Consider the following 13,430-nt stretch of genomic DNA (forward strand, 5'->3'; position numbering starts at 1 on the left):
CTGAGGATCCGCATCACCTCCGGCACCCCCCCAACTGGGTCCGCCACATACAGTAACAGGTCATCGGCATACAACAAAACCCGGTGTTCCTCCCCCCCTCCCGGACCAGCCCCGGACCAGTTCCTGGACTCCCTTAGAGCCATAGCCAAAGGCTCAATTGCCAATGCAAATAGCAAGGGGGATACGGGGCACTCCTGCCTCGTCCCCCGATACAGCCGAAAGTATTCCGACCACCTCCGATTCGTGGCCACACTCGTCACCGGGGCTTCGTAAAGTACCCTAACCCAACTAATGAACCCCTCCCCGAACCCAAACCTCCTCAATACTTCCCAGAGGTACCCCCACTCCATCCTATCGAAGGCTTTCTCCGCGTCTATCGCCGCGATTATCTCCGCCTCCCCCTCCATTGCAGGCATCACCATTACGTTAAGGAGCCTCCGCACATTGGAATTCAGCTGCCTTCCCTTAACAAAACCCGTCTGGTCCTCGTGAATCACCCCCGGACCACAGTCCTCAATTCTGGTAGCCAACACCTTCGCTAACAGCTTCGCGTCCACGTTGAGGAGCGAGATTGGCCTATACGACCCACACTGTAATGGGTCCTTGTCCCGCTTCAAGATCAGTGAGATCAACGCCCTGGACATCGTCGGGGGTAGGGGCCCCCCCCCCCTCCCTCGCCTCATTGAAAGTCCTCACTAATAGAGAGCCCAGCAGGTCCATGTACGTCTGGTAAAATTCCACCAGGAACCCATCTGGCACTGGTGCCTTGCCCGTCTGCGTACTCCCCAGCCCCTTAGTCAGCTCCTCCAGCCCTACCAAGTCCAGCCACCTGCTCCTCCTCCACCCTCGGGAACCTCAGTCGATCCAAAAATCGACGCATCCCCCCCTCCTCTGTCGGGGGCTCAAACCTATACAGCCCCTCATAAAAGTTGCTAAATACCCCATTTATTCCCACCGCTCTCCCCCCTTTATCCCTAACTCCCCCAATCTCCCTCGCTGCCTCCCGCTTCCGAAGCTGGTATGCCAACATCCGGCTAGCCTTCTCCCCGTACTCATACACCGCCCCTTGCGCTTTCCTCCACTGCACCTCTGCCTTCTTAGTGGTCAACAGGTCGAACTCGGCCTGGAGGCTTCGTCGCTCCTTGAGTAGTCCCTCCTCGGGGACCTCTGTATACCTCCTATCCACCCTTAAAATCTCCCCCACCAATCTCTCCCTCTCTCTCTCCTTCTTCTCCTTGTGGGCCCTAGTGGAGATTAGCTCTCCCCTAATCACCGCCTTCAGCGCCTCCCAGACCACCCCCACCTACACCTCCCCATTATCATTAGCCTCTAGATAGCTTTCAATGCACCCCCTGGATCCGCCCGCTCACCTCCTCATCCGCCAGAAAGCCCACATCCAGGCGCCACAGCGGGCGCTGGTCCCTCTCCTCCCCTAGCTCCAGCTCCACCCAATGCGGGGCATGGTCTGAGATGGTTATCTTGTAAGTTTCAATAAGATCCCCTCTCACCCTTCTAAACTCCAACGAGTACAGACCTAGATTCCTCAAATGTTCCTCATACGACAAGTTCTTCATTCCAGGGATCATTCTTGTGAACCTCCTCTGGACCCTTTCCAGGGCCAGCACATCCTTCCTTAGATATGGGGCCCAAAACTGCTCACAATATTCTAAATGGGGTCTGACCAGAAGCTTATACAGCCTCAGAAGTACATCCCTGCTCTTGTATTCTAGCCCTCTCGACATGAAGGCTAACATTTGTCTTCTTAACTGCTGACTGAACCTGCACATTAACCTTAAGAGAATCGTGAACAAGGATTCCCAAGTCTCTTTGTGCTTCTGCTTTCCGAAGCATTTCCCCATTTAGAAAATAGTCTATACCTAAATTCCTCCTTCCAAAGTGCATAACCTCACACTTTTCCACATTGTATTCCATCTGCCACTTCTTTGCCCACTCTCCTAGCCTGTCCAAGTCCTTCTGCAGCCCGCCTGCTCCATCAATACTACCTGTCCCTCTACAGATCTTTGTAGGATACCTTGAGGTCATGAGTGAAGTAGTGCTCACCTGGTGGATGTCATTTACATCCATTTGTGAGTCACGTTGGTCTAATTGCCCACCGGTGTGGCCATTTGACCTGGAGTGGAGGTGTGATTCTAGTCAATGGTCTCTTTATTGAGTATTCATGGTATTCAAACTGATGCAAATACAGTTCCTGACATGGCGTGGCAAGGTTGCTGACTCACCATGATTGTCGGGGGCGGAAAATGGTGGCCTATTTTTACATTGGCGGGAAACTGACTTTTGGCTATTCTCCCCATTTTCCCATTCCGCCCACCATGGCGCCCTCTACTGATGGAGCTGGGAAATCCCAACCTGATTATTTGCCAATCTCAAATCTGTATTCTCTGGTTACTATCCCTCTATCTATTCGATTAAAATCTCTTCATGATTTTGACCACCTCTATTAAATCTCCCCTCAGTCATCTCCACTTCACAGAGAACAATTCCAGCTTCTCCAGTGTCCCCATATAACTGAACTCCCTCGTCCCTGATCCCATTCCTCTGTACCCTCCCCGAGACCTCAAAATCCTTCCTGAAGTGTGGGGTCCAGAACTGAATGGAAGACTCCAGAATTATATACTTTGTTTTATAATGTATAATAATCATCTTTATTAGTGTCACACGTAGGATTCCATTAACACTGCAATGAAGTTACTGTGAAAATCAACTAGTCACCACACTCCGGCGCCAGTTCGGCTACACTGAGGGAGAATTCAGAATGTCCAATTCACCTAACAAGCACGTCTTTTGGGACTTGTGGGAGGAAACCGGAGCACCCGGAGGAAACCCACACAGACACGGGGAGGAAGTGCAGACTCTGCACAGACAGTGACCCAAGCCAGAATCGAACCTGGGTCCCTGCCGCTGTGAAGCAACAGTGCTAACCACTGTGCTGCCGTGCTGACCGACCTCTGTGTTCTTCTTCCTACCAAAAATCCATCACTTCACATTTTGAATTCTCCCTCGGTCTGAAATCTCCCTCCGTGTACCCAAACAGGCGCCGGAATGTGGCAACTAGGGGATTTTCCCAGTAACTTCGTTGCGGTGTTAATGTAAGCCGACTTGTGACGCTAATAAAGATTATTGTTATTCTTTGCAATAATTTTCATCTGCCGCGCTTCTGCACATTCTCCCAGCCTGTCTACCTCCCCTTGAATTGTCGTCCCCACCATTTACTACAACCCAGAACTTGCTGCCACTGACAAATTTTTAAATAATGCCCCCACACTCAATCCCAGGACAATGATATACAGGTCGAATGTCCTTAATCGGAGCAGCTCAGGGCCGATCGCATTTCAGATCATTTTGATTTTCGGATGCTGCACACAGGCCTCGGCCTACTTACATTACAACGACCGAAGCCTAGGCTAGCTGTAGTCCAAAGTAAATAAAATGGCCAGAAAAGAAGTATCGCTGAATAATAAATACCTGCTCTTTGGTCCTCCTGCAATGCTCCAGTGAATCCGTGCACAAGTTGGAGGAGCAGCACCTCATCGTCCGGTTGGGCGCGTTGCAGCCCTCGGCGCTCAACGGTGAGTTGGGCGTCTGTAGATCGTGACTTTGCTCCTCCACCTTAAATTTCCTTTTTAAAAAATATTTCAGACATGTATTGCCTCAATGCAAACTCCCCTTCCCCCTCTCACAGCAGGGCCACCTGGCTATTGTTCTTAACGTTGCTACTTGTGGTTGCAGTTTCTCCACCTCTAACACACACTCCCTTTCTTCAGTTCTGACGAAGCGCCAAAGGACTCAAAACGTTAACTCTGTTTCTCCCCAGGTCGATGCTGGCAGACCTGCTGAGTTTTTCCTCTGTTCTTGTTCCAGATTCCAGCATTCACGGTATTTTCCTTATTTAGATAAATACAGGGTGCTCGGAATAGGTTCCCACCTGTTGCATCATCTGTGATTTTGCCTGCGATGAACGGTTACTGTAACACTGTACCCTTGTCATCATGTAAGGTGATGTCCCCTTTAAGACCGGGCTTGGAACCCTGGGGAACTCCGCCTCTGACTCCGCCCATCTGGGAGCCGTATATAAGGGGCCGCCTTGTGGGCCGTGCAGCAGTTAGCACACGTCTCGGCTCTAGTCTAGTTCTTAGTTTATTAAAGCCTTCTTTACTGTTCACACTCTAAGCGTCGTTATTGAGGGTACCACAGCCTGTAGAAGCAGGTTCAGGGTGTCGATATAAACTAGACTTCCCACACTAAAGGTCGGGTGCGGTCGGTGAGTTTTGTGTCAGCTAGGGTCAGGGATTTCCTGTGCCAGAGGTCAACGAGGTATTGGAAGTAGGGTGAGGCCTATACGCAGCGTCTGAAAACCAAAATTATCTGAAATCAGAAAGGCAATCGGTATATCATTGTCCTGGCTTGAGTGTTGGGGGCTGGGGGGGGGGGGGGCTAATTAAAACATTTGCCAATGGCAGCAGCAAGCTCTGAGTTGCCATAAACAGTGGGGAGGAGACTTCAAGGGGAAGTAGACAGGCTGGGGAATGTGCAGAAGGACGAAAGATGAAGGCTGGTTTAGCACACTGGGCTAAACAGCTTGCTTTGAACGCAGACCAAGGCAGGTCAGCAGCATGGTTCAATTCCCGCACCAGCCTCCCCGTACAGGCGCCGGAATGTGGCGGCTAGGGGCTTTTCACAGTAACTTCATTTGAAGCCTACTTGTGACAGTAAGCGATTATTGCAGAGAGGTGTGAAGCGATGGATGTTTGGCAGGAAGTACGCAGAGAGAGGTTATGAAACAATGGGTACAATTCTGGAGCGTTTTGCTTGCATCGGTTTTTCGGGTTTACGCATAAAGAAGACTCGACCGGATTGGCCAGTTGCAAATGATCGTTGGAACAGCTACCCAAATTGATTAAGAGAATAGGATCACCTCCCTTCCTCTTGGGAGCTAAAGGGATCGAGGGATATGGGGGAGGAGGGGGCGGGGAGGGGGAGGCGGGATCAGGATATTGAACGTGATGATCAGCTGTGATCATAATGAATGCTGGAGCAGGCTCGAAGGGACGAAGTGGCCTCTTCCTGCTTGTATTTTCTATGTTCATATGTTTCTCCTCCCCCTGGCTATCAGACCCTGCACGAACCAAAATTAATTCAACACAATGGATAATATCACCTCACATTTTATTTGCACTGAACGTCACAGACACACATTTTCCAAAAGGGGTTCGTAGCCCCCGCCCCGCCCCACCCTTCCCCCCTTATATATATATATATTGTTTAAAACGACAGGTCTGTGCTTGTATCACGCTTGTTGTTCAAGTCCCTCCTGTACAGTTAAGTGTGATAACATGAAATGTGGTGACAGTGTCAGTTTATGAGTAATTACACAAAAAAATTACACAGATAACTCACTTGAAATATACAGTATGTACAGATTCTTGGAATGTATTTTCCGTCTTTGCCAATATATCAAGCACAGCACACGAAAAAATATTCACATATAAGTTTAAAATATCTCTTAAAGTGATTTTTTTTTTCTGTTTTAAACCTTCCCAAAGACGCAAAACGATGTACACCGCCCAGGTACACTTCAGTTAATGCTAAACAGTATTATATTTAAAAGTCACCAGTTAGCATTTCATTTATAATGAATAAGCAACAGTCTGGATTAAAAATTTAATTCAAACAAATGATTACATCATATGCATTCTTCGGTTTTAACCTTTCCTTTTTTAAGTGCATAATCACGATACGTCGTTTTTTTAAAAAAAAATTATATATATATATATATATTAAAAAAAGGGGTGGGCATTGCTGTCTGATAGTCCGATTTTAACAATTAAAACTGCCCCGGATAAACTGACGGTTTTAAAAAATAAATATATTTAGTTTTTTGTTTTGTTTGTGTAGAGTTTTGGGCCGGAGACGGGGGCTCGGATTTTCCCGGCGTTCTCGCAGCCGGTGGGATCTTCCGGCCACGCTGACAGCGAACCCCCCCCCCCCCCCCACCCACCCACCTGCTGAGGGTTTCTCAGCAACGGGAAATGCATAGAACGGGAAGCCCCGTGGACAGTGGCGGGACCGGGAGATCCCGCTGCCGGCTAATGACGGTTCACCTCCGCCGGAGTGAAACACGTTGCGGGTGGTGGGGAGGGGTTTACGGAAAATCCGGCCAGTGGGGGGAGAGGGGGGGCGGGGGGATGCCGTTGAAACTTAGCAAGTGGGGTTAAACCGGGAAGGATCAGCTGTGCTGTGGGGAGTGTGGGGAAACGGAGTTTCATTTAATGCTCTGACATTTGCCCGCTTAAATGACCATACCTTCAGCAACCGGACAACTTGGAGCACCAACATTTAGGGAGGTGGGTGAGGCCAGTTTAGTGCCTCGCCTCCCTCCCTGAGCTAATCTTCTGAGTCGCCTATCGCGGTTTTGCTGCCGAAGAGGTTTCAGTAGGGATCCAGAGTTTGAGAGGGATGGGGGAAAAAAATGTTTTTTTGCCTGGGATATTTTCTTACAGAGAGCAGCAGACACACAGCAGTGGCAACTGAAGGCAGCTTTTCGAATAGCCTCCCATTAACCCTTTAAGCACATTGATGCTTCACTGAGGAACCGGGGATGAAAACGAGGGAGAGAGACAGAGAGGGAGGTGGGGAAGGAAGTATCAAGATAAAAAAATCAACCAATTGTACCTGAAAGGTGGTACTAATTCAACTCCTTCTTTACGCACAGTTTCTCTCTCTCTCTCTACCCAACACTTATAATATCCTCAGCACTCACTGCTCAATCAGGACTCAAGGCGTGTCGAGGACAATTGTTTTGCTAAGACGGGGACTGGTTGCTAAGGCAGTGCCCACCCCTTAGAATCTCAGCAGCAAAAAATTTACAGCATACAAATCTTTATCCTAACTTCCTCAAAACAAAGCCCATGCTTCATGGAAGAGGTTCCTACATTGAGGGGTGACACAAAACCTCTACAAGTTATAAAACAAAAAGGTAATAAATATTAGTATCACAGAATCATTGCTGTACACAAGAGTAGTTCAATTGTATAAAAATACATTTTTAGTGCAACCTCACATATATAATGATATTCCACCCCCTTCACCCCACCAATAAAAATAAACCGTTTCAAATAATTCACATCATTCAACACAAACCCCCACCCCTTCCCCCAAAATAACCCCCCCCCCCCTCCATTCCCCCCCCCCCCCAAAGTGCTCTGGGGGAGAAAACATTGCAATTATTAAGCAGGTACACAAATTCTAAAATTTGTACAAATTCACTTCTTCTCCGCGATGCATACAAGAGTCCGGGCAAAAGCAAAAGGCACAAAATATCTGCGACATTTAAAAAATAAAATAAAGTACTGAACGGGACGACAAAGGTAAGTCTGCAAGTCGAATTTGGTCAGGGTTTTTTTTTTTTTACATACAAAGAGAAAATATTTCCACGTATTTTGTATCTTAAGTCTTGACCACGATAGACAAAGGTTGCAGCAGCCAGCATGCCCTTATACCCCCCTCATTCCCGCCTACCCGCCCCCACTCCCCGCCCTCCTCAAACCCTCGCCTTCACGGGGGACCCAGATGGGAGGGCATTTTGCAGTAAGTCTTATTGCCCGGGTGGTTTAGGTCATTGCATCTCCATGTTTTTTCTTGGCCTCGTGTCTGGCGATCCTCCAGCATGGGCGCCAGTTACCCCTGGTGGCCAAACCCTGCCAGCCGATGGTCCTCAGGGCGGGTGGGTTGAGACCCGTTGAAATGATCCGCGCCTGGCCCCTCGGGGGCACCTTGCCTGCTCGCGTTGCTCTGCAGCCGCCGCTGGCAATCGAAGGTCTTCATCGCCTCGTCCAGCCGGGACTGGGCAATCAGCGCCCTGGTGGCAGCTGGGTTCATCTCAGGACGGGGCGGGAACGTCCGGAGTTCCTGCGGCCCCTCCACAACCCGGGCGTACGCCTCCCCTCCTGTGGTCCGGCTCCCCTCGGCTCCGGAGGGAGCCACCCCAAAAGGATCGGTGGGGCTGGTTGGCCGCGGAGGAGACACGGCCATCGGGGACGCCATTTGTACATCTTCAGACTTGGAAAAGATATCCATCTCCTTGATGCTCTCGATGACGCAATGTGTCGCTTCATCAATGATGCTCTTATCCCTCTGCTTCACCTGCAGGGGGAGCTGAGAAGCCGGGAGCAGCCCAGGGAAAGCCAGAGCCCCAGAATGGACCATCTGAATGCCTCCGATTGGTATCATTTGGTACGGGGCCCGCACCTGTTGCTGGGAGTGCAAAGGAAGGTGGCTGAAGAGGCAGCCTTGTTGCCCCTCGGAAAGACTAGGCCGGCAGTGTTCTCCCGGGGCATTCTCACGAACAGGATATGACGGCCAAGGCACCATTCTGCTGTTATCGTATGAATTCAGGTGAGATTGTCTCTGTAAACAGAAACAAAATGTAAAAAATATTAATAGAAAGGCAACTTAAAGGAGAGTCGGCGCCTTGTTTATTTGTGTAGTACAAGCTTCGGTTCCTCCTTGCCTCTGATTTCACCCTATACTCGAAATAATTTTCATTGCTGCATTGTTTGGCAAGGGGTTCCCATTATAATTAATGCTTCAACTCGATAATAAATCAATAAATAATTCTGATTGCGTGAGATAAAGTAGGTGAAGGAAGAGGCTGTGTGAAGCCGGGGAGATGGTGGTAATGTGACTGGACTATTTTATCCAGGGATCCAAGCTAATGTTCTGGGGACATGGGTTCAAATCCCGGCAGCAGGAGGAGGCCATTTAGCCCCTTGAACCTGGAATTGAACGCATGGCAATCATGAAACCATCATCGATTGAAATAGAAACCCATCTGGTTCACTAATGCCCTTTTAGGGCAGGAAATCTGCCATCCTTACCCGGTCTGGCCTACAGGTGATGATCCACAGCAATGTGGTTGACTCTTAACCGCCACATGAAATGGCCAAACAGGTCACTCAGTTCAAGGCAATTAGGGATGGGCAACAAATGCTGGCCCAGCCCAGCGACGCCCACATCCCTTGAGAAAAACAGCATGAAGACCACGTGTGCGGAGTGGCCTGTTTTAGTGCTGGAAGATAGTTCTCAGCGCACATCATTGAGAATCACCCACCAGAGTGGCCTCAATGTGGATGGCCTGACCGTATGGGGTTGGTCAAGGCGAATAGTGCAGGCATATCTCAGGTGAAGCTCGGCAAGCACATGGAGAACGGGGTGTATGGCTGTGGTGATAGGGTCAGGTGAAGTTGGTTGGGAGGAGGCCTGACTGACAAGCACCGGCATTGACCATTTGGGTCAAATAGCTCTCATTAGAAACGGTGATGCAGATTCACTCTGTGTTACAGCGCAGGGAAGCATGACGATCTTTTTGATCCACCTCTTATCTCAAGCTAGGCAGAAACGGCAACTCGTTTTATCTCACGTACACAACCTATCCTCTCAGGGGACTGCTCCCTTGCCTCTGAGACAGAAGGTCGTGGGTTCACGGCCCATTCCAAATCCTCAAGTACCAGGCTGACACTTTGTAAAAATGTATTCTTCCATGAGGTGTGGCTGTTGCTAGCAAGGTTGGCATTTGTTCCCCATCCCTAGTTGCCCTTGGGATCTTTCACTATGTTAAAGGTGCTGTCTGATGCATATGGGAGTTGTAGATAATTGCAAAGTACAGAGAGTGGCTACTTATAACGCTATAAAATTGCAACACTTCATATATATCTTTCCCGTCTTGAACATGTGATTTTATTTTTCGCCGATTCCTTCATGGCAGTGCAGATACTCACCAGGCTCATGTCGGCATGCTGCATATACTGGCCCGTCATATATCCACTTTGGAATGAACCCCGCCTGGGTGAGGTTGCCCTCATCAATGGCATGTGTCTCCGTTCTCTATAGTCCCTTCTTGGAGACAATTCCCTTCTTGGGGAAAGGTCTTTCACAGGGGAGAGCTGCCTTGGCGAAGGTATCTCGCGCCTCGGAAGGAAGTGTCTCCGCGGCGAAGCGTCTCTCCTCGGAGACATCTCACACAGATATGTCTCCCTCTTTGGCGATCGGTGCCTTATCGGCGAGATCTCTCTTCGTGGAGACAGGTGTCTTCTGGGTGAAAGGTCCCTTCTCGGAGACAAGTACCTCTGTGAGGTTGGTGATGCATCTCTCCCTGGGGAACCGTCATAGCCTGGTGACGGTTGAGCACTTGAACCTGTGTCTCCTGAAGGGGACATTTCTCTGGAGCTATCGTCTTTAGGGGATGCGTCGTCAGTTCGTGGTAGCCACACATTTGTTGATGTCGGTATGTCTAGTCTATCCTTGTACTCAACAGATTCTGGCAATCTATTATGCAAATTTCTCTGATAGTCTGTGAGTGGAGACCCTGCATGAGAATAACTGGGCGGCACTAATTGGGTTACTTGAATTCTCGGTAGTGTCACCAAGTAACTAATGAGGGAAGACTGATTATTGGAGTGGGAAACATCAAAGGCAGAGGGCGAGGCAATGCTAAAAGTGACAGAGGATGCCTTGGAACTGTGTGGTAGCGGACTTGTACTTCGCGATCTTGTGGTTGGCGTGCTATCTCCTTGTCGGTCTTCATCATCATCATCCTCATCGTCGTCGTCTTCATCTCCCTCCTCCTCCACTCCATCAGATTCTTCAGGGTCTGAAAACTGGTGCCGGACGGGAATTTCGCTTAGTGCATCCTTGTCAATCTCATCAGTAATTCCTGAAGGAGAAGGAAGGGAGAAGAGAGTTAAATGCTGAATTTAGTGCTCACAGTCTAGCAGTCTTTACATGAGAATAACTCTGCATGCCCTCCCTGTCTAATCCCAACATCCAAGTTCCGGGATCTCACACACTGCGAAGGGTGAGGCAGTGCAGTTGGTCTCTTCCAATTCTTAACCATGTCCGAATTCAGCCCAGAGTTTGTTGCAAATGTTCAAAATGCCCCGTCACAATTCCTAATCGGGTGGACGTGTTGCACTTTGTCCAGCCAGAGGAAAATGGGAGCAGCAGGAGGCCATTCAGCCCCTCAAACCTGTTCCACCATTCAATCAGATGAGAGATAAGTCTGCAAGATTTTGAGTGGCATGGACAGAGTGGATAGTCAGATGCTCTTTCCTAGGGCAGGAGAGTCAAGTACTAGGGAACATAGGTGTAATAAAGTGCGTGGGGAAAAGTGTAGAACAGATATGCGAGGCACGTTCTTTACAGAGGGTGGTAAATATATGGAACACGCTGCCTGGGGGAGGTGATGGGAACAGGTACGATAGCGGCATTTAAGGGACATCTATACAAATATATGAATAGGGTGGGAATGGAAGGATACGGACTCTGTAAGTGCATACGGTTTTCGTTGAGGCAGGTATCATGGTCGGCGCAGGCTCGGAGGGCCGAAGGGCCTGTTCCTGTGCTGTATTGTTCTTTGGCTGGTTTAGCACACTGGGCTAAAGCGCTGGCTTTTGAAGCAGACCAAGCAGGCCAGCAGCACGGTTCAATTCCCGTACCAGCCTCCCCGAACAGGCGCCGGAATGTGGCGACTTGGGGCTTTTCGCAGTAACTTCATTGAAGCCTACTTGTGACAATAAGCGATTTTCATTTCATTTGTCCTTTGAGAGTCGATCAATACCTTCATCGGCCCACCTTGGTCACATAATCCTTAATATCCTTACACAGTACACACCCACCAGTATCAATAGCTTTGAAAGGATCAATTGATGCCCCATCGTTCTCCCCTGGCTCTCAAATGTCTACAGCTTTTCAGCAGACAGTGATCCAGGTCTTCACAACTCATTGGCCAGAATTCTACCCCCCCCCCCCCCCCCCCCCCCACCCACCCCATGGTGGGTTTTCCTGCGGTGGGTTCAGCGAGCCATTGGCTGCTGCCTGGGTCTTCCAGTCCCGTCAATGCCTACGAGTGTTTGCGTGGATCGGCCGGACCGTCGGCAGGGAACCCGCCGCGGACGGGGCGGGCCTTGACTTTGGCTGGACCAGACGATCCCGTCGGCGAGCCTGGGAAATCCCACCCTTTGCGTGAAAGAGCGCTCCTCGTTCTGGACTACGCCTACCGGGGGAAGACAGTGGCTCTTCATCTACCCTATCAATCCCTTTCATGGGAAATGCTGCCGGCTATCTTGCTGGAGTAACTATAAACCCGTCAGGGTTAGAAGAAGCAGTGGGGCGACTGATAACCGCAGGCACGGGCTTTGCAATGAAAGCAAATGAAAGTGACGCATATCCCCAAATCACCGAGAAATATTCATGGATTCACAGAAGGAAAAAGGAGAAGAATGTGAGTAGTTTGGAATATCTGCAGATGGAAGGTTGACAAATAAACAAGAACAAAGGCTGTATTTAGTAAGAAGAGAGGGAAAGCTGAATAAATAACTCAAGAAGCGATTTATAAAGAGCTTGATTGGTTGTTTTGCCTGGGTGTGCGATCTGAGATCTCAAGCGAGATAGGCTGGGATTGTTTTCCTTGGAAAAGAAAAGGCCGACTGAGGTGGCTAAAGTGATGAGAACCATGGATAGGGTGGATCGGGAGGAACATTTGCCCTTAGCGGAGGATACAATAGCCAGGAGACATAGATTTACGGTAAGGAGCAGGAGGTTTACAGGAGGTGCGAGGGAAACCGTCTTCACCCAGAGGGAGGTGGGAATCTGGAACTCGCTGTCTGAAAGGTCCCACAGTCCAAAGGTGTGCAGGTTAGGTGGATTGGCCATGCTAAATTGCCCCTTAGTGTCCAAAATTGCCCTTAGTGTTGGGTGGGGTTACTGGGGATAGGGTGGAGATGTGGGCTTGGGTTAGGTGGTCTTTCCAAGAGCCGGTGCAGACTCGATGGGCCGAATGGCCTCCTTCTGCACTGTAAATTCTATAAGGGTTGGTCGAGACGGGAACCCTCACAACATTTAAGAAGCATTCAGGTGAGCCAGATGAGGCTGCGGACCAAGTGTTTGGACAATGGGATTAGAGTAATAGGTGCTTGATGGCTGCCGCGGACAGGATGGGCTGAAGAGCATCTTCCTGCACTATAAGAACTCTGTAACCTTCTAGAAAGGGGACGACTTGCCAAATAATTTTGAAATGTGGGTTTGGGAGGAGAATGGAAAAGATCAGCCGGACGGAAAAATAACAAGAGGTGAAGGAGAGTGAACGGTGAAGGGGATTTGCTGAATGTAGTTAGGAAAAGGAAGCAAGGCGGCAGAGCGAATCGTAAGAGGAAACGGACTATTCAGCGACGTTCTGACGGGATGGTTACAAGGAAGAAGAGTGAGAAGGAGAATGCTGGACGGCAAGAAAATTGAAGGAGGTTACCGACCAATGAGAAGACTGGAACGGGACAGGGAACCCAGGAAAGACAAGGACCTGCCTTTGGGCAGAACACACGCAGTGGGATGAATTCTCCGCCTCCCCAGCCATGCGT

At 49.6% G+C, this 13,430-nt stretch overlaps 1 protein-coding gene across 8 annotated transcripts in view; it reads right to left on the reverse strand.

Annotated features, from left to right (window-relative positions):
• Nucleotides 1–7,218: 7,218 nt before the first annotated feature.
• Nucleotides 7,219–13,430, reverse strand: part of hivep2a (HIVEP zinc finger 2a) — a 342,236-nt gene continuing 336,024 nt past the window's right edge. For all 8 annotated transcript variants that reach the window (XM_072513949.1, XM_072513915.1, XM_072513957.1 and 5 more), the window contains 2 exons: nt 9,798–10,732; nt 7,219–8,427 (listed from right to left, as the gene is read on the reverse strand). In XM_072513949.1, the coding sequence (XP_072370050.1) occupies nt 7,699–8,427; nt 9,798–10,732 (1,664 nt within the window). In that variant the 3' untranslated portion in view covers nt 7,219–7,698. The remainder of the gene's footprint in view (nt 8,428–9,797; nt 10,733–13,430) is intronic.

This window comes from Scyliorhinus torazame, chromosome 1, assembly GCF_047496885.1.
Source record: "Scyliorhinus torazame isolate Kashiwa2021f chromosome 1, sScyTor2.1, whole genome shotgun sequence".
Classification (NCBI taxonomy): domain Eukaryota; kingdom Metazoa; phylum Chordata; class Chondrichthyes; order Carcharhiniformes; family Scyliorhinidae; genus Scyliorhinus; species Scyliorhinus torazame.